Genomic DNA, 23,253 nt, shown 5'->3' with positions numbered 1-23,253 from the left:
AAACCTTGAGAAAACAAAAAGGTTGATTCAATAGCAAAAATTTGTAGCAGTTAGCATGATAATGAATTTCTGTCCCATGCATATTATTTCACAAGAAAGCCATGAGTGACAAAAAATAAAAGCTTAACACGATGAGTAGAGACTAGACTAATTAAAGGTGAAGAAAATGGAAAGAAAAGTTCATGGAGTCATAACTTCATAAAAATAATCCAAAAAAAGTGTATTAAAATGCTTTGTCTCATCTTCATGTAGAGATTACACAGATTTAAAATACTATTTCCAGGTAAACGCGTAATAAAAACATGATTCAAATAGCAATTAAGACACCTTGTGTCACAAGAATCCCTTAGAAAGCTGCTTTCTCATCAGGCTATTTTCAAGTATCCCAGTCAGGTGGATCAGTCAGTGGCACAGCCCCTCATCTTCTTCCTGCTGTTCTGTTTTTTGGTTGATTTTTTTTTGCCCCGCTCATTTTCTCCTGGGCATCAACTTCTTGTTCTGCAAGTACGTAATCCCCTGCTTCATTGGACTCTCAGATTAGGAAGGCCACTTTTCTGCAGACAGAGAGCTGTGAGCTGTATGGGTACCAGGTGCAACCACGCATTGACTCAGTCAGAATCACCGCCACAACCATCGCTGCCTTCAACATCGCTGCTCTGGAAAGCAAAATGGAAAATGGTTTGTCAGCATTTCATTTATGTGACATTGAATTTAAACACCTCCACAAGGAAACAGGGCAAGATCCCAACTTCATGGCTTAGATCCATCTAATGCAACCAACTCCTGTGATGGTAGATGACACTTTTGATAGAAGAAAATGTTGTACAGTGCACTACACTCAGCAAGAGAAGAACTTTTCTATATTTGCAGCTGCATAATCACAACCTGCACTATGTGGGAAACTTAAAAGTAGCACAAAATGCTGGTACTGAAAATAAGCACCAAAAAAGGCTAATGAGACATTTCAGTATCTTGTTTGTGCTTTTCAACATGGCTGTATGCTTTGTATGCTAAACTATTTCTCATACTCAAAAATGGCAGACAGAATTAAACCTGATGTTCTCCAGAGCACGACTGTTAAGCTACATAAAATAAAGCTAACTTTAATGATTCTATTAAGCAAAGATGGACATTTTGTTCCGAGTTGTACTGCACAGAAACTTCAGCCCAGCCCATCATCCTCTTTAAGAACTGCCATCCTTCTGACCAAAAGTTCACCTGGAGTTGTTGGAAAACAAGGAAATGCACTGAGCCAGTAGGAAACTGCAACCCCAAAAGTAGTCTTTCAAACAGCTTCCCAAAAGCAAAAGCTGGTGCTGTTTCCACAACTTCTGTTGCTGGTGTATGACCGCAGCCAAACCAGCCTGTGTTTTACAGCACTGCTCCCTTTCCCCTTCTCAACCACCCCACGCAAAACCCCGCTTAAGGAACACTTTGTATCATCTGTTCCACCATCATCAAAAGACAAAAAGTGAAGCAACAGAATACATTTTATACTCCAGATGACTGTCATCTTCCACAGTATAGGTGGAAAACAAAAATGTTCTTACAGGAAAAGCCTTTTTAACTTAACAGCTTCCCTTTGTAAAAATAACAGCTTCAATCATTACCTTTGAATTTTTCTTGTTGGCTTCCATCTCAGCAGCAGAAGAGTTGAAGTCATGAATGGAGAGGGTGCTCAGCCAGCTCATCATGGACTTCTCCTCCCTTTCTGTGTTAATAATGGTAGGATAGATATACTGCTCTTTGAAAACAGCGATCTTCTCCTCCTCCTCCTTCCACTCCAGCGGCTCGTGCAGCCCATCGTTCCCAAATCGTCTGTTGTACTTTTCAAAGTGCACTCTTTCCAAGACCAGGCCAAGCCCCGGAGCTTTGGGCACATCCACTTTCTCCTCTCCCCAGCTGCGCTCTATAACAGACTCAGGAGCATAACCTTTCACAATAGCTATCACCAGTCCGATCATTTTCCTTATCTGGTGCATCATGAAGCTCTGCCCTTTCACTTTGATCACTGCGAATTCTATGTTGTCCCGCACGAAGGGCTCCCCGCAGTACATCTCCATGATGTATCTCCTGGCGCTGGGGTCCTTGGGTCCCTTCTGAGAAGTGAAGTTGTGGAAGTTGTGTGTTCCTTTATAGCAAGCAAGCAGGCTGTTGACCTTCTCAAGGGTCTCTCTGCTGAGTCGATACGCCTCTTCTTGCACATCGTGGTCTTTATGGGCAAAGGCAAACGTCGGCAGCATGTAGGCGTAGGTTCTGGCATCGCATTTGTTCTTGGAGTTGAATCCCCCAGTGACTCTCTTCAGCCCTTATTTAAAAAGCGACATCAAGTTTTTGAATCAGTAAGCTGCAAACCTGCTTGTGACTTCATGTACATCAGCAGACGTGTTCTTTCTTAAATAAAATGCAATCAAAAGATACAATTTATTTTATAGGACGCCGATTTCAAACCAGCGTAAGCGCACAGGTGCTTGTTAAAACTAAACCCCTTTTGAGTAAAATTACAACAAAAAGGGAGAGACTTTGCGCAGGAGAAGCTCCTCTTTGTCAAGATTTTCTCTGCCCGTTCCAGTATCCTTACCCAGAATTCTGATATGAGAAGGAAGATGGTTATTGATCTTTTCTAAGATGTCATCTATTAGCCTGACCTTTAGCGACACAATCTGTCCAGCTGCAGACACACCCTACAAAAATCATAAAACACGGACAGTTATGCACCTCGGAAGCTCCAGGTTAGCACGTGCAGAACTGAAAGAGCTGAAGAACGAATTTATTCCTTTTTTCCTCACTGGTCATTTCAGGCTGAAGTAAGGCAAAGGCAGAAACCCGAATCGGAATGCTCCTGGAAGGAGCACCTGGTGCTGCACAGCCATCGAGCACTTCAGCAATCTTACATAGCAGAACGCTGCACTCCCCTTCAGGACGCATCCCGCTATATTTGCCTGCTGTTAAGCACCAGCAGTAAAGCTGACTTGTACATAAGCCAGCTGTGAACCCCACTCCAGATTCAGCACCTTGATGTGGCGGGTTAAGAAATAAAGTGAGATGCAGTTCAGTTTCTGAGCTCCGCATCAAGCAGGCAGCAGCAGCAGAGAGGAGCAGCGTCAGGCTGGGAAGCTGGAACAGGTGAATGGGAGGGAAAGGCGAACACACGGCTTAAGTACAAAGCGCCAGCTTCACACACGCTGTCTAACCAATACCCCACAACTTCTACATGCTTGCTTTGTACTCAAGTTTAGCAGGGGATGAAGGGAGGAGTTTCAAACACTATTCACCACAGGTAGCACTTGCTATTGGATCTCATGCTGAACAACGCTTTGACAGCACTGGAGGGGCAGAGCCCGCTGTGTGAGCAGCCCTGTGCAATGTACCTTATCTGTCCGAGCACAGCGCTGGAACGACATCTTCTTCATGTCTTCACCATGGTTTTCTGGGATGCAGCCAGACTGCACGAGGGCAGACACCAAATCATCTTCGATGGTCTTGAACTGCGAAGAGCCCAGATTTCTCTGAGAGAGAATAAGAAATAAAACAAGCAGTAATTACTGGGCCACCACTCTGAAAGAAGTCACTGAAAACTTTTGTTAATTGAACATCACTGTGAAATTCATAGCATCTTCCCTCCTGGATGGCAGGTGCTGCTGTTCCTACAAAGCTCCACCAAAGCGCTTTGAGAAAATACGTACATTCTGCTTCAGCTTTTCCTGTCGCTGCAAGAGATGGGGCATTTCTGACCCCTCTGAAAAATGCTCCTGCAGTAGAGTTTTCTGGTAGCGAAAGCACGAAGCAGAACGACGATGTACGGCTGCGATGCCGGCGGTGGAACGGCTGCCGTTCCAAGCCCATTCATTGCATCGGCTGCCCGCCCAGCCCAGCGCCCCGCCCGGCCGCTCCTCGTCCTCCCGGTCTCCTCCTCCTCTCCCCCTGCACACCCCGTACCTGCATGCCGTGGTAGCCTTTCCCCGAGTACGCCATCAACAACACAATCTTCCTTTTGGGCGTCCTTTTACTCTGCTCCTCCGCATCCCCTTCATCCGCGGTTCCCTTCAGTCTCTTGCCCTGCTGCCCGTTCTCCTCCGGTCCCTCGCCGGCCCCGCTCGGCCTCTTCGCCATGGCGACCAGCTCCTGCACGGACGGAGAAGGCTGCGGGTCAGAACGGCGGCGGGGCGGCGCAGCAGCGGTGCGGATCCCCCCCTTTCTCTCCCCCGCGCTCCCCACGCACGTTCCGCGGTCGGAACCCTCCGCTCGCAGCGCGCAGCCCCCAGCGCAGCGCCAGCATCGGCCCGGCCCCGCCGCCACTTACAGAGCACCGCGCGTGCGGCGATACGGCGGCCGGGAGGGGGCGGTGCTGCGGCTGCGCCGTGCTGCTGCGCGCCCGTGCCCGGCAGGTCCTCCAGCGCCGGGCGGTTCGTGGCCGACGACCCCAGACGGGGAGGGTAAGGGGAAGTAGCGCAGGGCATCCCGTCCTGCACGGGCACGGTGTCGGCATGGGGGGGCTGCACCACCCCTCCCAGCTGGAGGAAGGTGCCGGCCTGTAGGGCACGCAGTGGCTCGTACGTCACCGCTCACAAAGCGACGTGCTTCGTGTGCTCCCAGACGGGCAGATGGAGCTCTGTGATCTGCCGCCCTGCCCTGAGCCCTGCCCGACCCCGCGCCTGCAGTGCAGCCGGCCTCGGGACGTGGAGAGCGCTGGCGCCGGCAAGTGGCGCTGGGGATGTCGGCGTTTTACTCAGTTAAGCACAGCAGCTGGAGTCGGGGCAGCTAAAGCAGTCCGAAGGAGAAGCAAGCTCCGCAGTCCAGTAAGGAACGTCTGGTTTTGCCCTCAGGTTCTGCAGCGATGTGGAACTGATGAGCTGCCAGCAGTGCTACTTTGGAACGCAGCCCGCAGAGCTGCCAGATGGGGTTGGGAGCACATTCCTCGCAGGGGTCTGAATGCTCCCTACACAGGAAAGTTTTCATTCGGTCCTTTTTTAACAGTGTTTTTTCAGACAGGCAGATGAGGAACAAGGAGAAATTCAGTGACATCCAGAGCTGCCGCTGTGCCCAGCAGGGCTGGGGGCCGAGGAACGTTGGTTCTGTAAAGGTTGAGTCAAAAAGACAGGAGTTGGTAACTGTAAGTGGAACACTCGATGTTATCGCCGTGGTTTAAAGCACATCCGCCCAGTTCTGCTTCCTTGATGTCACCAGGCAAGATCTGACTGCTGGCTGCCCAGGGAGCAGCGCTGCTGACGTCCTTCCAGCTGCTAAATATAATGTGGGAACAAAGGCAGACGCACCGAGAATTGCTTGGGATTGTTTTCTCCTGGCATCAGCAGCAACAGAACATCGCAGTGAACGTGCAGAAAGCTCTGCTGTTTGCACCGTGGCTTTTAAATCATTGCAGCCTCACGGTTCAGAGCTGCTATTCTGTTCTGTTGCTCAGTCTTCCCAGCCAGCGCTTTCTCCATTTGCTCTGCTGCCTGTGAGGAGTGCTGTGGGTTCAGTTTTCCCAGGGAAGGACACTGCATGCATTAAGAACAAGGACCCCTTCCAGCAGTGTCAGCACACAGGTGCATTAGCAGGACGGATGCTCACTCATCTCAATGGATGCTCCGTGGCCGCCCGCTCCTCCCCTTCACCACTAAGCAGGCTGAGCCAAGCACAGACCTTACCTGGCACACCCAGAGCCCTGCCGATGGGCTGCACAGATACTGAGAACAGCCTGCTAACAACTTCCAAACAATTTTATTTCTTAAATCGGTGTTGTACAATTTAAAGCCAAGAAAGAAAAAAAAAAAAAGTCACACAAAACACAAATAAAAAACGTTGACAAAGTATCGGGCGTTACCTCATAAAGAACATCATAGGCTCTCACAAACCTGAAGATACGTGTGATTAGGCTGAGGTTTCTTGAAATCTATTAAGACGCTACACACAAACGCTGCAACAGTAACAAAGCCATGACAATAGCAAGAGGACTATGCGAGCAACTTCAACAGTGCTGGGGGTTTTTTCTTTTTCTTTTTTTTTCTTTTTTTTCTTTTCTTTTTTTGCATTCCTTGTTGTCTACAAAGCAATAAATATTTTCCACCAAAAAAAAGTTGGTTTCACGCTACATGCACTTAGATAAAAAATAAAAGTCACCAAAGTGATGGCAAAATAAATCACCTGTCTGATTTTTTTTCTTTTTCTTTTTTTTCCTTTTTTTCCTAGTTTTTCTTTTTTTATATATATATTTTTTAAATTCAAGCACAGTGGCTAAGTTTCAAGTATTGAGAGAAAACATATATACACGTTTGTGTTTGTGTGCATACTATGCATACACACACACACAGCTTGTATGTATATACACAAACACACACATATATCTATCTCGGTTGCAGGGCTGTAAACCACGATTTTTTGGAGCAATATATATTCGTGTACACTGAATGTGGACAATTCTGATACATTCAAGTAATTAAGTACAGCTGGAAGGTTAGTGCTGAGCTTGCCACGTACACGGACCACGAAACCTGCGGCACAACCACGGAACCCGGGCTGCGTTCCTTAGAAGCAATCAGTGCAGGCGTGGGACTGCAGAGGGCGCAGGGCAGCAGCAGGCGCGTGCACGGCAGGGCAGTCCTGGCTGAGCGCCTTCCTGCTGCGCGCGTGCCCACGTGCGGCACAGCCCTGTGCACAACCCCGAGCCCTTTGGAAGCGATCCGCGTCTCTTCGGCCGTTCCGGCCACAGGCTGGGGGTCGTCTCGTCTCCTGGTTGTTGTTTTCTTTGCCTTGTCTTTTTTTTTCCTCCGGGCCCAAGCAGAAGCGGCCGCAGAAGGCAGCGGCGGGCTGCGAATGAGCGATGCAGCAGAGCCCCAATACTGACTGTGTGAGCTATGCCTAAGCCTCCCTGGTTGGGGGAATCAAAAATGTTTCTTTAATTTCCTTCTTGGCATTTCTACTCCGTGATCACAAACATCCACACTGCCAAAGATGATGCCGGCTCAAGCCAATTGAGTTGCTCCTGAAACCATTGTAAAGTATCAACGCTGAACATGCCAATATCAAGAGGAAAAAAAAAAAGCAGTGAGGACTTAACCACCGTGTGCAAAGTATTATTAAATCCCCTGAAACAAAGCCTGAGGTTTCGAGTTGCTTTCAAAGATCCTTTTCTGCCCAGCGCTACCAAAATACTGCCATGACTGATAAATTAAGACACACACATGCGCACGCAGACAGACGGAAGGCAGCTGCGCTCCTCTCACACATCTGCTCACAGCATCCGAAGCCTCAACCAGAACTCGAGCCACTCGCACCTGCAGTCACATTTGGCTACAGAGTCTCCTGAAAAGAAATGCTGAACATTGAACCGAACGCTACCAGATTTCTTTATAAAAAAAAATGAAGCAGCAAATAAAACTTAAAAAAAAAAAAAAAAAAAGGAAGAAGAAAAGAATCCATTTCCAATTGTGTGTAGGATCTTACACCTGTTCTCGAGCTCAAAAAGCACGGAGCTTCACACTGACTGTCCTTAAAAGAACACTTAAATAAAAACCCAAACAGACAGAAACATCTTGGTACTGCCAGACTGCGAGTCAGCGTTGCCTGGTATGGAGGAGGAACAGCACAGACTCTGCAGTGCCTCACACTCACAAATACAGTACAGTTAAATACGTACAGTTACACACAAACCATATATATCAATATATATTCAACCTCAGGAATACATATTAATATATGCACACACGTAGTGCAATAAAACAACCAGGAAACAAGGAAAGGAATAAAAAGAACAGCATTCCTAACAGTCGTGATGTTCCTGGGTTGTTGTGTGATGCAAAGTCAACTTCTGAAAGTTCCCATAGTGTGTAAAGTGCTCCTTTGATTCACAAAGCTAGTGTTCTCAGTTCGGGGTGAGGGCTCTGGGAAGGGTCTCAAGCCAACAGCTGAAAGCAGGACAGCGCTACTGCTCCCTTGTGGTAGATATGTACTGACGGGCTGAACTGACAGCCAGGAGTCTTTAATGCTGACCCCATTGAGCTCGGGGAACAAGGGAGGAACGGATTCGTTTTGGCTTCTGAGAAAGACAGGGAAGTCACGCTTTCTGTTGCCTTCCTGCTTTCTGTGCAGTCTCTTTCCCTGCGCCGTTTGTCCACCCGCAGACAGAGGCAGCCCAGGCGACAGCCGCGGAGATCTGAACATCCCAGACAACTCGCTCCCAGCCTCGCTCAATGCATCTGCAGAAGGCAGCCGCGACTTCAGCCACGCTCAGGCGAAGCGCAGCTTACTTCCTTTGGGCTCTGTGCACACTCCAAGGCTTCAGCATCTGTGAGACGGGATGAAGGAGACAGGCGGGGAGCCGGGGCTGTCAGGAAGCTTGAAGGTGCCCGGCTGTCAGCTGGGGTAGGGGGAAGTACACAAACTGGCCTTAATTTCTGAACAACAGCCTCCAACATTAACTGAAGCCAGCAGTTTAGGCACATCCATTGCCTGCAATGGAGACAGCACTGGAATACCCTGTTCTTAAGCAAGTGGACAGGCAGCAGTCTTATCCTTCGAAGTGCTGGGAAGAAGCAGACTGCTATCCTTCATCCCTGCTGCCGATGAGGGAAAATTTCCACATCAGCTTCGTCTTCGTCCAGGCCTTTGGACAGGGAAGCATTCGTGCTTCTACAGTCACACAGCCCCCACAAAAGAATCTAAGACTGTGGAACAACTTCCCAAAATGCCAGAACACAGAACATTGAGCAGTTCATCCTCCAGGTGTCCTGCTGTCAGAATTGTTTCCCACCACAGCAGCAGGCCATTGGAAACAAGGTGATCAGCTGGGATGAGGTGCGTGGAGAACATTACTCAAATCAGGCGCAGAACCCCGACAGCAGAGCTGATAGCCTGCGCTCGATGCACAGTTTACCTAAGAGAAGAAAAAAACAAAAACACAATAAATCAACTTCTTTTTTTCCTGGCAATATAAAGACAACGAAATAGGAAGGAGATTTGGAAAAGAAAACCAAAAAAACAACTGTATTTTAGCAAGGCTAAGCAGCCCGTCCAGAACCATTACCATGTACTGATTTAGACTAGGTGAGGACAACCACAAACGTCATGCTGGGAAGGGACAGAACAAAGAGATGAATAGAGAGCCAAGAAGGAAAGCTGTGAGCTGTGAGTTCTGACCGTGCTATCAAACTGTTCCAAAGGACTATCATCCAATGCCAGCAGTTCATACAAGGCATGGCACAGCCCAGCAGTCACTGCAGATTCTCACCTTCTGCACCTGACACTCTGTCAAAAGCTGCATATTTGGTGGAATTCACACCTCCAATAGGAGGACTTGCTTTATTTCTATGTTCACATCACTTTCCTTTTCAGAGAAATATCATCAAGTACTGAGATCTAAAATTAAATGCATACACATTACAGCCTACCAGAGAACAACTCAATCAGGAAGCTGGAACATTGGGTAAAATAGGGAATACCAGAATATCAACTGGGTGAAGAAATTCATTAGATGCATTAACTGTATCTCTGGACAAAAGATGTGATTTAGGTTTGCTAAGAAATGGTATGATAGAAACTACTTAGTATTCCCTATTCACTCAGCCCTCCAGTATCATACAGCACCTGCCAATCTCCTTTTGCTCTCCTTCAGTGAGCCTCATGTGGACTATTAAAGTTGGTGATAATTAACTGACTGATTGCCTGAGAGCCAGAAATCTCTCATTACCTACCCAAGAGCTCTGTCCACAAGGAGGACTGGAGCAGTCTGGCAGCACTTTGGATGCTGGCCCAAGAAATGCATTCACTAGCCAGCAGAGGGGGAGAGGCAGGGCTTGCCAGCTGTGTCCTTTCCCTTCAGCTGTTCCAACACTGCAGTGCTACAGTGAGCTGGTGTAGCTGTGACAGAGCAGAGCTGAGGCCAAGTCAAGCTGCTCTAACAGACAATAGCTGTCGGCCACCCCTCTGCCTTCCTCCCATTGAGAGAGAGAACAAAAATGATTAAGCCCTGTCCAGAAGGGCAGGCAAAGTTTACTCTGAGCAAGTGAGGTCAGTCCTTTCCACTCTGCACACATTTGCTGTGGAGCCTCCACTTAACAAAGGAAGGGTGCAGAAGAGATGACAGCAGCAGAGGGATCCATCAGTCTCTGGAAAAGGAAGCCAAGCGATTGCAGACAGGTAAAAGCCTAGCTACCACAATCAATTGCTGAAGAGAAAAATACTCGTCTGCTGCCTTCTTAGCGTGGCCTGGGGAACACAGGTGAGCAGCTCCATTTATAAGAAGTGCTGGAAGGAGCCCTAGCTGCGCTGACTGACCATCTCTGCCCGACAGGTGCTGCAGTTTCACGTTCCCAAGTGCTCTGTGCAATCAGATGGATGGTTCCGGATGGAAACCAAACCCAGCCCTTTGCCAAACCACTTCCTTCAGCATGTTCATTCATGCATCAAAAGCTCCAACAAAACCCTGGCAATTGCTCTGCAGGACAGATCGCAAAACAGGGCTTAGGGACTTGCGTTTCTAACAGTCTTCCAACTGTTACAGCTGCACGAGGCCAGGCTGTTAGGAGCTAAAACAAATCAAGAGATCTGTGCTATGACCATCAAGATGCAGCCAAAGGAAAAAAGGGATGCTGGGTACTAAAATTTCTGGTCCATGCAGCCAGAACAACACGACATGACCTGGTGGGAAAAAAAAGTCCTCGAGCACTCACATTTGTTGATGTTTTCTATGTCTCCTTGTTCAGTGATGATGTGCAGGAGCCCCTCCATCAGCAGCAGAGCCTTGTGGTATCTCTGTGCACAGTCCTCTCTGTGGTGGAACATCTCATCCAGGGCTGCAGACTGCACCTGCAGGCAAACCCCATGCAAAAGGTCACTTCCATACTAGATCCAGCTTTCCCAGCATGGTTCCTTAGCCTCCCTCACCCAACCTCCAGCACCATGAACGAAACCACCTGCTAACACCACCAGCAGGAACTGTCAATTTTTGGTGCTTGTTCTGTACTAGCCCTGTTCCCTGGCTCTATACAGTTATTACCATCTGCACAGCATAGCTGAAGATGAGCTTCTCTGCAGTGATGCTGTTGATCTGATCCATGAGTTTCTGTTTGTCCAGGAAGAACCTCTGCAGTCTCATGTTGAGGCAGTGGCAGGATGAAACACTAGATTTATACAGCTCATTGAGCTTCTTCACAACTAGAATAAAGGAAAGAAATGCATTGGGCACCAGCTCCAGTTCTCCCTGTGACTCCCAACCTCCATGCACAGGACTCCAAACAAATAACTTCAAGGCAACCAAGTTATGTTGCATCCAAACTTAAAACTGGCAGCGAAGTACCTGCTGCACCCATGAGGTCTTTTCCCTTTCCTTTGTCGCCCTGACCAATTGTAAGCCTGCACACTGCAACACCTACATGCCTAGTTCACCTGAGGCCAGGTCAATTTTTGTTTCCTTCAGTTGCCACCAGACACAGAACAGTTTGCATGGTGCAAGATGTCCCACGCGTCACCAGAAGCAACAGACATGCCAGATACAAAGCTTCTGTTACCTCATGGGTGATGACATGCTGTGAAGAAGTACGTGACTCACATGTGCTAGCTGCTGGAGCTAAGTGTGGCTCAGCAGCACTAAGCAAAGGAATCTCTCCTGGGACAATGCTGTCCCAGAATGGAAAGACACCAATGCCTGCAAAAGGTCAGCTCCTTTCCTGCACCACAGCAGCTAGGACAGGAAGATTATGTGACAGAGAACCAAGCGTCAAGTATGATTTAAAGGGATTGAATAACAACCCAAAACAGCACGCGAAGCCAGCTGTACTGCTACACGATGTACCCACTACAAACTCCCACCACCTGATGAGCAAATAACTGTGACACACATCTGAAACCTCCACACTGCACAACTTGCTCCTAGGGGGAGGTCAAGGAACCTCAGCGCCCTGCTGAGGGGCAGCCAAGAAAGACTTTGTAAAAAAAAAAACATTTGATGAAAAAATAGAACATTCCCACAACAACAACAAAATACAAGTAAAGCAACATCCTCATTTGTGGAACTCAGTCAGAGCTCTGGGCTATGCACAAATTACAGGAAGCTGATGGCTATGGGTAGGGACTCTCTGTCACTCACTGCCCAAGGATGCTCTGCAACAACCTTGTTGCACTTCGGCTTTTTCCACACATAAGTGAAAGAAGGCACTCAAGTACCTTGAGAACTCTCTTGCCCTCACAGTGCCCCATAAATCTCAAGGGAACAGTATTTTGTGGGAGGAGAAATAAGGAAAGACAGCCTTATCCTGTTCCCATACACTAGATTCATAGCATAACTGTTCCTACAAGTTACAATTTGCCCTGGAAAAGGAATAATTAATTTGTGTTATGTCAGCCCGAACATGTGGAAGAAGTGTAGCTAAACCTGTCCAGATGCAAACATAAAGCTGTACGACTAACAAATAAGTGACTTCTGTATTGCCAGAGTTTTGCTTCCTGTGTTTTTGCTTCATTTGAAAAATTATCATAGCCAAGACGTGTCTCAATTCGCCAAGTAAGCACTTACTGGGACATGTACTATATAATTAAGTTGGACTGACGTCAAGTACAAATAAGCACCTGAGATAGAGATGTACAAGGAATCAGATAAGATGCATTTCCCTCTCACTAATTAGGACTGAAGATTCTCACGGGGAGATGAGCAGGAGTTGAAGACCTGAAGCAAAGGCTGAGAGAGTAAGATTCCTGCCAGAAAATACCCCAGAAGGAAGGCCTGGCTATTTGAGAGCACAGTGAGCAATAACCCTGAGCACATACTGCTGGGTGTTCATCTCAACCTCCTCCCTGCCTCTGTGACACAGTTTTCACTCTTTCATTCCAGGCAAGTTCATTGCACCGTGTGCCCAGCAGCTCCTTACCTTGCTTGACAGTGGAGGAGAGGCACAGCTTGCCAGCCTTGATCTGCTCTATGGCTGTCTGCAGGCCTGAGGACAGAAGCTCTGCTACTTTCAGGTACAGCACGAGCTGCTCTGCATAGCTGCAAAGAGAGCATATTGCAATGCAAACTGATCACCAGGGCGGCAGTACGCGTCCAAAGGATGTCTGGCACAAAGGCACACGCGCGGCGGGGAGGAGCAGCCCACACGGAGCTCCAGGCCCTCTGCCCAGCCCTTACCTCCACTCCCGGCTGAGCAGGCTGATCTGGTCGGCCACCACGCTCTCCTGCAGCTGGTATTCAGATGCCGCTGAACCGCTCATCTCGCTGGAGTTGCCTTTCAGGGCAGCAATCTCCATCACATAGTGGACAAAAGCCAGCGTGAAGCGGAGGCTGCGCAGGATGTCGGTGTGCTCTTGCTGTTGAAGGGAACACCAAGGGGGGTTACGAGGGGAAGGCTGCTCACATAGAGCTGTGCCAGTGACTCATCCCAAATGAAAGAGATAACATCGGAGCCTGAAACCTTCCTACACTTCTTTTCTGTGCAAGGAAAACAAACTCAGCACCGAGCCCACACTGCACCAGTTCCTCCTCTGCATTAAAGGCAGCAAGTAACAGCCCCAAGCCAGAGATCCCAGGCCAGTCCCTGCAGAAGCTGGAGAGACTTGCTTCAAAAAGTGACATGCTGCCTTCCTTCCTAATTGCTCACAGCAATTTTGGGCTGTTTGGAAAGTCAGGCAGAAAGGTGACAGCACCGCTGGCCCAGATCCAGACCCCGCCACAGCCATGCTGGTACAAAACTGAAATGAGGTGTGCATTTTATGTGAGAGTGACCACCCCTTACAACACAAAAACCTGCTAACAGTGTGGCCCATCCCACACCCCAGCCCTTGTTTAGCTGTGTCTCCAGCTGCTCCTGGCCCAGTGCAGGGAGCCCTGGGTGAGGTCCTCTGAAGGGACAGCAAGGACAGCCTTTAACTGCAGCTCCTCTCAGCTGGTGAGGGGAGAGATGCATCCTCAAAGCACTACATCCACTTCAAAGCTGTTTTCCCTCTGCTATTACAGACCAAAGGGTATTATCCCATTTCTCAGAAGCTGTATTGCTTAAATCATAGCAAACATTTTTGGGAAATCAGTATTTGTGGAAAAACTGAACAGCTTTGTGTCCTACAAAATGAATCGCTGCCTGGATCAGATGCTGTGTGTACTCTGTGTAGTAAAGCAGCTAACATGCATGACCTTCAAATATTTAGAGGAATAGTTCTCTTACAGGGGCTTAGTGAGGCTGTTTCAAACATGACTATGAAGGAACGGTAGCCAACCAAACACACACATAAAAAAAACATGCTTTATGTTTTTCATTCACCATCTCAGGCACTTGGCTGCCAAAGGAGCTTTGGCTATCTGAAACATTAATCTCTCCTCTGCTATCTTGCTATCTGGACAGTCCAGTAAGGCAAGGAAGTGTTATCTCTGCCTTCCTCTATTTTCTTTCAAAGCAGAGGAGGAACTTGGAGATTAAGTAGCTGCCAAGTCATACAAGAATCTTGTGGCAGAGCAGGAATCTTCTAAGATCTTGCAAACCTCAGCCTCACATCTCTAACTAATGTACAGTCCTTCCCTTTGCTTATATAGTTAGCTTGTATTAACTACACTGGCATTTCTGGTCTCATTAGGCATCACAATAGTCTTGCCTTCCAAAGCCATCTCTGTATTGTGCCTTTAAAGCACTGCAAAACAACAAAAACCTTCAATTTGCCTTGCCTGTACTTCAGGAAACATTTTCAAATGATGAAAGAAACCACCACCTATCTGAATGCAACAGCTCTTCTCAACACAAACAGAGGTGCTTAAATAGCAAGACTTCATTGCCATGAAAGCATCAGCAGAAAGCAGATCTGCCAGGTTTCTGTTCTGGCTGACTCTGCAGAGCACAAAGGGGTCTCCAAAAATGCCAAAAAGGTTCAGTGTCAGGAAGGTTTTGTGAAGTGCGTGTGAATGGCTGCTGCACCCAGCAGAAATTGTGACCAAACCCAAATGACTCATTATAGACATGAGAAGCTGAACTGAATGGGATTAAGATCAGGCTGATACTTCTTTAGAACCCTTCAGATCCTGAAGAGCAGTGACAGCTGGCAGGGACCCATATTACTTGGACCTCACAAAGACAGTATGCTCAGTTACATTCACTACTGCTGTTATGCATCAATGTTTAAGTTATAGCCTTGTAGCTCTGCAGCTAATTGAGCAAATTAACGCAATTCAATGCATAATTGACAAAAAATTTGAGCTAGAAATCTGAAGCAGAAGAGCAAACCCACACTCTACAAACAATGCATGCAGATGTCAGCAGGTATCCAAGTGGATTTTGAAACACCAGCAAGATTCCAATGCAAAGAGCCTTTCCCAGTCCTAGGCGGTCCAAGAAGGCATTAAAATTGCGCTGAATCCATGACTGATTCAGTCTCCCACCTCTCCTGCAAATGGGCACCCTGACCTACATTTCAACTATATCTCAGCTACAAAAGCATTTGTTCTGCTTCAGCCAGCCTTCAGCCTGCAGAGAAGGGGAGTCTGGCAGTCTTTCAGCTCAGCAATCTGGTTCAGCTGTTCTTGTGCAAAGCATGTCACGTTCCACTTCCCCCCATCACCAACATAAGTGTCACGTTCACTTTTTTCAGACCCTTTCAGCTGAGGCTGTATCACTGACTGACTCTATAAGTGCATGCAGCAGGCAGGCATTTGATATACCCAAGCTACTCACTCTCTCAGGTCAGCTATTACTAACACTGAGCCTTTTAAAAGGAAAAGGCCCAAAGTATCCCAGTTCTCTTCGGAAACTGATGCAGAACACACCAGGTAACCGATACTTCCAACCTGCAATTTCAGCTTTTGAAATCATGTCTCAAGGACTAAAAAGCTCAACAGTAGGCTCAAAAACCAGCGCACTAAGCATGTCCTGAATCTCCTGAGCACTGTCTCACCCAGCTCTCCTGAAGCCAGTTCACACCGTCTTTGGAAGTGACTGCCTTGGCTACAAATGTGGAGCCAGAGAACCTTTGGGTACACTTTCCTTTTATTGTTCCTGTCCTTTGCCCCTAACAAGTCCCCATAGGGATATACCTACCTCCATGAGTGTCTCTTCAGGCAGCTCTGGTGCCTCGAATGTAACAGCACCTTCCAGGTTAGCAGTGATCGGATCAGCAAAAGCATAGCGGAGACTCGAAGGGCCCTCCAGAGCATCCCCACCAGTTCCCACTGCCAAGTGCCTGCCAGTGAATGAGCCTCCAGAACTGAGAGAGCTGGAAGACCCCACTGAAAAAAAGAAAGAAAGGAATTACTTAAGATATTAATATTAGGCGAGTTATTTCTCGCCCAGCACAGGGGATGCTTGTCACTGTAGGATCCAGGATCCTGGCTCTGGTAGGAGCCAGCAACAGGTACTCTAGAGGAAGATACAAAGATTCGTGATGCAAAATAACCACACCACATGCAAGATCCTCAGTGACTCAGGAAGACCAGTTCACAAGCTCAAGCAAATTTAACACACCTTTCTGACTGCCAGTGATTTATGGTGACAAGCCCAGAAGCACCTTTTTTTCTCCCTCAAATCCCTTCTGAACCCTGCCACAATACCTTGAGCTGAATTTATCATACACCACCATCATCAGCTTCAGCCTCATCATGGATCAGCACAATTTGAACCCTGGTCCCAAAGCTTTAATTCTGTCATTGAATGAGTACCTCTGATAAGTGAGGTTTTAAACATAGTTTTAAAACATTTGCCACTTGCATGCAAACCAGGAGAGCTTTTTGTTGCATGCCTTGTACTTCTGTTTTCCTCTCTTTACAAGTAGGAGGTTGGATAAAGCAGGTGATTTCAGCTGAACCATGACCCTAACCTCAGGATTCAGGAGTCTTTAAGTACTGTGTTCATCAGCCAATTCCACCACCATTGTCATCTTCTTTTCTTAGCAACTGAATCCACCCTGAGAATATACTGCTCATAAAAGATGCACACTTCAAAAAGAAGTTTCTGTCTCAGAGTACTGATAACACATTCATCAATTCCAGAGGGCTTCGTATCCCCAAGACACTGCTGCAGAGGGATATATTCTCTGTGTGTCAGGGGGACACCAATACCAGCTCTAACACTTTACTAATTCTCCTCTGATCCTCCAGAGGAAGATTTTCCTCTTCTATCCACAAACTTCATCTGCTGCCCTACCCTGACTTTGAAAGGCTGAGCAAAACAATGCACATCTCAACAACTGATCTGCAGTGATGTGCTGCCTCCTCTCCTCCCAGAGGTCTTTCCCACTTGGCGCACTTCAAAGCTAAGTGAGGATCATAAAACATTGGTAAAGTATTTCCAGATCTTTCAGAGAAAGGAAAAGACCAACACCACCACATTCTGGATACCCTGTAATTCTGTGGAACTGTTCACAGAAACTGTTGTGATGATTCATGAAACGGCTCTGTCTTTGTATCTGTCAAGTGATCTTACTCATGGATTGTCAACACACTTGGGGTGTGGAGTTCTAGCTTGCAAAGCTCCCTTTTTCACCATCTACTTTTATGCATGAACTATAACACAAGGAGCTATTGCAAAGATCTAATAAATAAAGCTTGTCAAGCAGCTTTGAGTGCCTTTACCCAAATCTGTGGATGTGTTGTAGGCTCACTATTCAATAGTCTTCTCTACCAGGAATTTCATCTGAAATTTTAACTGCTCAGCAGATCCTTAAACATCCAACTATCACTCCACCAAAGTGGCACTTGGATCTACTTCCAGATTGCTATTATTCCCTCAAAAGCAATAAATAAGACTGAATTCTCTATTCACAGCATTTCAGTGGCAGCTAGAGGCACTAGCCAGGATAGTAGCCCCATTGTGCTACAGGACAGTCAGCCACTTTGTATGAGAGTCCCTGCCCTACAGAGCTTACACTCTAAATAAAGGAGACAAAGGAAGGATTACAGAACCAACTTCCAGACAAGGATCGGAGTGGTTTTAGTTATGATGGAAATCCAAGCCATACCCAGAAACTGAGCCCAGTCCCCATAGTCTGAGTCAAGCAGCTTATTCATAGTTGCATCCAAACCTTCTGCAGTAATTAAGAACAACAGCTTTGACTACATTCAGATGAGGAATGGCCAGGACAAGAACTGAAACCAGCCAAAAACGCAGATAGAAGTATCCAAATAGTTTTTTGATTACAGATTCCAGCTCCCAGACACATGGCCCCAAAATGGACAATTACTGCAGCCTCAGCTGTTGGCTGATGAGGCCAGAGTGCTGGCATCTTAAAGGATCTGTCAATCAGGACTGCACTTCCCCATTTCCTACTTAAGTAATTCACAGCATAAGTAACACCACTTGTACTTTTGCATACAGAGCCCTTTCGTGATGGTACTCGTGCACTGAAACTGCTTTGCATGAATGGTCACACTTGCCTTTTATAACTTATCTGAAACCTATGTGGAAAACCATCAGAATACAGAGCAATCTTTATCTTTGTTGACCTACCAACAGCAATGGATCTATGAACAGCTGCAGCATTATTCCTGAAGCAAACAGAAATGAAGCAAAAGGAACAGTTTGCTTCCCTCTTCCAGTCTTGGAAACTCTTACAAGGCGTTAGTCCTTGTGCCAGCATGAAGAGTTATGAGCAGTAATTGGGGTTGGCAAGAGCCAGTACAAGAACCTTAAAGGCATTTAAACCACCGAGCTCTCTCTGGACAGCCTGCTTCCACCACCAGTACGCAGCAGTGAGGAATACAGCACGTCGCTCTGTCTCCAGATATTGGAACAGGCAGGAATCAGCCCTTTACCTGAAAACATCCTGGTCCTCGTGGTCTGTGGGGGAGTTGTTCCACTGGGAGGGGATCCAACAGTAAAAATCACTGGGGATGGGCTGGCAGAGCCCCCCGCCCGGGCACCAGAGTGCAGTGTCCCTCCGTAAGCACCTGAGGGAGCTGGGGAGACAGTTGAAAGGTGCAGACTTGACATTACAGGAAAGTTACTCGGAGCACGGTGTGCCTCACCCAGCGGTGTTACGTCCCTGCAGACTCTCTCAGGAGATGGGGGCTACCAGCACAGGCCAGCGCTCCCTGTGGAAGCATCCCACAGCCAGGCAGGCTGGCACGGACAGCAGGACGTGAGCCTGGGCAGCGTTACATGGTGCTGCAGCTGTTCTTCCCTCCTCACTTCCCAACCTGCACGCGCAGGAAGACCCACCCTTGCAGAGTCATTCATAGTCAAACTGCCTGGCAGAACGTCCCCACTTCCACACGATATCTCATTCAGAAGGGGCCAAGAGAGGAAGCCCTGCCTACAAAATCACACTGCTAGCCAGCAATTACACAGCACGCATAAAGCCACAAGCCTTCGAGCGCTCACAAAAGAAAGAAAGCATCACAACAACTCCTCACACACAGCAGTCATTTCCTATAGCAAAAGCCATCAGAAAAGAAGCCTCCCTTTCATAGGAAGCATGCAGGCAAACACTTTCCCCCACCACAAGCCCATCCTGTCAAATCTGCCCGTTCTCCCCACTTACCTGCAACTTCCATTGGCTTCTCGCTGTTCAGGCTGTCATTGCTGCCAGCTTCTGAGATCTGTGCCCCAAAGGCTGCCTTGAGAAGCAGGTCAGTGAGCCTGCCTGTGCTTAGAGATCTAAAAGGAGAACGTACAAGATGATGCAGAAACTCACCAGTAAGGTTCATGGGTTTCAGTTAGTCTGTGCCATTGCTGGTCCACAAACACTACACAGCAAATAGTCCAGAACTGAAATAACCACTAGCCCTATTCCTCCTCCAACAGAGTATCTGAAGCACCTCCTGTTACCTGCAGAAAGCTTATGATTACCATGACTTACAGTATGCAAGTACAGAGTACAGCATTATTGTAGCATAGTTTTTGTTTGATGGAAGATACAGAAATTAATACAAGAAATACGCAGAGGCAGGTAAGAAAAACTTAATGCTAACACCTGAGCAACCCTGTATCCTGCAACATTCACAACAGTCAGTACCTGGCTTTCAAACAGATCTTTGAAGACCTGTGCCCACTGTGTGATAGACACGGAACACACACCTCTCACTTATGACAGGCGCACGCTTCAAAAAGAATAAAGCACACATTTGCATAATTGCAGGGAGCCTGCTCTAATAACCAGATCCTTGATCCCCACTTGATGGAACCTTGGGCAGTAACAGTGTAAAGATGCAAGCAATCTTTCATGTCATAAAATCTAGGCCATGGCCTGCCCCTGTAGAGAAAAGTCTTTAAAAAATCTGCATAACATCTGCTTGCAACCCAGTGGTGCTAAGAGACGACTGCAGAATGCTTGCAGATACATGATGACTGAAATAGCTGACATTTCAGATTTGCCCCATCCATCCCATGTTAGGGAAGGAAAATCCACTGTGTACAAAGCAGACTACAGCTCACCTGCCCTTGATCTCCTCCACAGGCCTCAACCCCAAGCCAGTCTGCTGGCAGTGGAAGTGACCCATCTCCTTCAGATCTGGCAGGGTCCTGTTCCGTGTTGGAGTCATCATGACCCCCTGATGGGCCAAGAGAGTGAGAAGGTTCTGGGAACTTGGGGTTTTGGGAAACTCAAAAGGGGACACAGCCTAGGAGAAAGAGAGCACAAAGAGAATGTTTTAAAACCAAAGGTTCCCTCATCCTTCATTTATTTATCAAAATTAAATTGTACACATAAAAAACATGTCTGAAATGAAGAGGTAGAAATCCCAGCCCACATAATTACTTGTTCCCTGTCTCAAAAATGCTACAATGAAAGGACAACAAACTGCTGAAAATTCATTGCAGCTTAATAAAAGCACAGAGAAAATGCTGTCCCAGCACCAGCTTCACATCAGATGCTAGGGCTGCCACCCACCCAACAGCCTGCTTTCTTTGCTGGGATTTCTACTGCATGCACATTTGTGTCAAAAGCCTTGACGTGCAAATCAACCCTGACACTGCAGTTCACTAATGCGCTTCTGTCCTAATCTGGTCAGCTCCTTTTCATTGCCTGTTTAGAACCCTGGACTCTATTCAGACTGCAAACACTGCTGCCAAGTGAGAAGAATTAGAACACCACCATATTTCACACAAATTATTAAGCAGCCCTTGAAGAACAGTGAATAAGTGGTGATAAATCCAGGTCAGAGATCATACAGTGGTTCATCCTGAAAAAACACAACAGCTCAAGCCATGAAAAACCCAAAAGCAGACTCCTTGATTTACCTTTGTAGGGGAGCCCATGATAGTTGGCAATGGGCTTCTCTGCATGAACTCAGACAGCTTTGGTGAGGATCTGAGCTGCCGGCAGTGCTGCAGGCCATGAATCTGCAGAGGTTGGCTAACTGGGGTATGGCCAAAGTGAGCAACTAGAGGATCAGAGTGCTGCTTGGTTATCTTCTGCCTGCAGGAATGCAAATCTGACAAGTTGGGAGCACTGTGGAGCCGAGAGCCCATCCCTCGAGGAGAATGTTCGGGTGCTGAGGCACCTGGAGGCCCAAACACAGTGACAAATCACATCATTTTCTGGTTCTAAAAGAAAATGTCAGATTGATCACAAGATTCACTGATAAGACACCCAAGAAGGTAAGTCTGTACCAGGCATCTACAGATCAAACCTTTCAATTAATGGATAAAGATGGCACTCTGTGCCATAAAACTTCTATGCCTGACTGGGTTTTGACTCCACAGGAGGAACAGAAGGAACAACAGGGACATAGAAATGTAGTTTCCTCCCTTTATTGCAGCCATTACAAAGGAAATTAAACATTGAACAAGCAACAAGGCAAAAGAAGAGTCTGGGGCTTTGAGATGGTTTTCCTCCACTCAAATCAATTAACTGCAATGTCCCATGAGTGAGTTTGTCCCAGTGAGAGTTTGTGTGCCGCAAGATCTGTCAGCACTAGAAGATGGATGTCAGAATGTGAATGGATCAATTCTGACTCCTACCAGCGCACACAAATCCTGGTGGCCAAGCATCAAGAGAAGATGCTGAAGGAACACACCCCACACTGAAAGCTCTCAGATTATGGCTCTGGCCTTGTCCACAAGAGTCATGAAGGAAAGCAAGGACCAACTTACCAACTGCAGGAATCCGACTTCTCACTTCTGCTCCAAGAGAAGAGGGGATAACAGTCTGGCTGGGCTGCTCCGGGATCGTTCCAACTTTAAGTTAACACAATCAAAAAGTTTATTTGGTATTAAGTTTCCACAGTAAACAACACTACTCGCCATCTATTTTTAAAAGGGTGGTGCTTATCTCTCCCATCTCAGCCATGGTTGTATAGTAAAATAAGGAGAAAAGTTCTAGCTAGTACTCGTTTAGCCAAGTCTAGTCTGACTTCACACAGACAAATTAACTCAGAGGGCTAGAGCATGAACATTCATACAGCCACTTTTCATTAGGAGCACTGAAGTTTCAAGCCCTTCTAGAGCCGGTTGGAATACTGCTCTGACAGCAGTTGGATCATGTTTTTCCTCACTCCAGCCCAAACTGGTAAAAAGTTACTCTGTCCCTAGAAAAGCCTTCTGCAGAGGACAGCAACATGTTTCACACAGACACTAGAACACTGCTTACCTCTCCTGAAGCTAATAGGCATTTTCTGCTCCATTTTACCAAGGCCAAAACACTTGTTACTCTACCGAGAAGAGTCACGGCAGAACACAACCATCTGAACTCCCAATTACCTGACAGCTATACCTGGCCAAAACCTCCTCTTTGCAGGAAAGAGACATGATTGTATTAGAGCAGAAATGTGCCAGTTGACACCTTACCTTGTGGTGATGGCATAAATGGCTTGGCACCGCCAAAGGAAAGCTTTCTAGAGCTAGGCACAGATCCATGGTCTCCAGGATAAGGAGGGGAAGCACCAGTTTTAGGAAAACCAAGAGGGCTTGTACTGCTAGATCTCCGGACCGTAGCAGACCTTGCAGGAAACAAAATACATATTACTCCAGTTGCTAATAAAGAGGAGTAAGGAAAACACCATAACCACACACTCAAACACACAGTGCTATTTCCACAGACTTGGAGCTTCATGATTGCTTATTCTGGATCAAAATTGCACTGTGCCAGGACTACACAAATACAGATCACACCCAGAGGAGTTTTTCTTTGGGCTGGAATGGTCAGTACTGCCTGGGTGCCAAACTCCTGTAACATCTTATGAAACCTCTCCTTGGAGAATTCAAATCAAGTTGGTTGTGCCACACATGCAAGAACCTCAAGTATACCTAGCCTAAAAAGAAACAAAGAGGAAAGTAGAACAGGAGAATGTGAATAGAGCCACACCATCCCTCTGGAGAAAAATGGGATGTGAGTATACTACTCCTCAATTTT

General features: G+C 47.1%; 2 protein-coding genes across 5 annotated transcripts in view; both read right to left on the bottom strand.

Annotated features, from left to right (window-relative positions):
• Positions 1 to 107: 107 nt before the first annotated feature.
• On the bottom strand, positions 108 to 4,322 carry PUS1 (pseudouridine synthase 1). Its single transcript, XM_048964559.1, has 6 exons — positions 4,223 to 4,322; positions 3,940 to 4,125; positions 3,372 to 3,509; positions 2,582 to 2,684; positions 1,611 to 2,308; positions 108 to 656 (listed from the first exon to the last, which is right to left on the bottom strand). Exons 1-6 carry the CDS (start codon positions 4,277 to 4,279, stop codon positions 609 to 611), a joined length of 1,230 nt encoding a protein of 409 aa, XP_048820516.1. The 5' UTR covers positions 4,280 to 4,322; the 3' UTR covers positions 108 to 608.
• A 119-nt stretch (positions 4,323 to 4,441) lies between these two features.
• ULK1 (unc-51 like autophagy activating kinase 1) overlaps positions 4,442 to 23,253 on the bottom strand; it is a 91,440-nt gene continuing 72,628 nt past the window's right edge. Inside the window, exons 18-29 of one of the 4 annotated variants that reach the window (XM_048964538.1) lie at positions 22,689 to 22,840; positions 21,996 to 22,079; positions 21,141 to 21,403; positions 20,337 to 20,521; positions 19,444 to 19,559; positions 18,716 to 18,859; positions 16,008 to 16,195; positions 13,121 to 13,299; positions 12,864 to 12,982; positions 10,997 to 11,154; positions 10,671 to 10,806; positions 4,442 to 8,875 (exon numbers count right to left, since the gene is read on the bottom strand). In XM_048964538.1, the coding sequence (XP_048820495.1) occupies positions 8,820 to 8,875; positions 10,671 to 10,806; positions 10,997 to 11,154; positions 12,864 to 12,982; positions 13,121 to 13,299; positions 16,008 to 16,195; positions 18,716 to 18,859; positions 19,444 to 19,559; positions 20,337 to 20,521; positions 21,141 to 21,403; positions 21,996 to 22,079; positions 22,689 to 22,840 (1,780 nt within the window). In that variant the 3' untranslated portion in view covers positions 4,442 to 8,819. The remainder of the gene's footprint in view (positions 8,876 to 10,670; positions 10,807 to 10,996; positions 11,155 to 12,863; positions 12,983 to 13,120; positions 13,300 to 16,007; positions 16,196 to 18,715; positions 18,860 to 19,443; positions 19,560 to 20,336; positions 20,522 to 21,140; positions 21,404 to 21,995; positions 22,080 to 22,688; positions 22,841 to 23,253) is intronic. The other 3 variants (XM_048964537.1, XM_048964539.1, XM_048964540.1) reach the window with 3 other exon arrangements.

This window comes from Lagopus muta, chromosome 17, assembly GCF_023343835.1.
Source record: "Lagopus muta isolate bLagMut1 chromosome 17, bLagMut1 primary, whole genome shotgun sequence".
Lineage (NCBI taxonomy): Eukaryota > Metazoa > Chordata > Aves > Galliformes > Phasianidae > Lagopus > Lagopus muta.
Note: the sequence above shows the minus strand (reverse complement) of the source record. Positions and strands in the feature narration are given on the sequence as shown.

What these genes read in the sequence shown, in the direction of transcription:
- PUS1 (XM_048964559.1), bottom strand. Translation starts at nt 4,279, where the DNA reads ATGCTGGCGCTGCGCTGGGGGCTGCGCGCTGCGAGCGGAGGGTTCCGA. An exon ending in GAGGGTTCCGACCGCGGAAC is followed by an intron (nt 4,126 to 4,222) that starts GTGCGTGGGGAG and finishes CCGTCCGTGCAG; the next exon opens with GAGCTGGTCGCCATGGCGAA. An exon ending in GCTGTGCTCGGACAGATAAG is followed by an intron (nt 2,685 to 3,371) that starts GTACATTGCACA and finishes TGATTTTTGTAG; the next exon opens with GGTGTGTCTGCAGCTGGACA.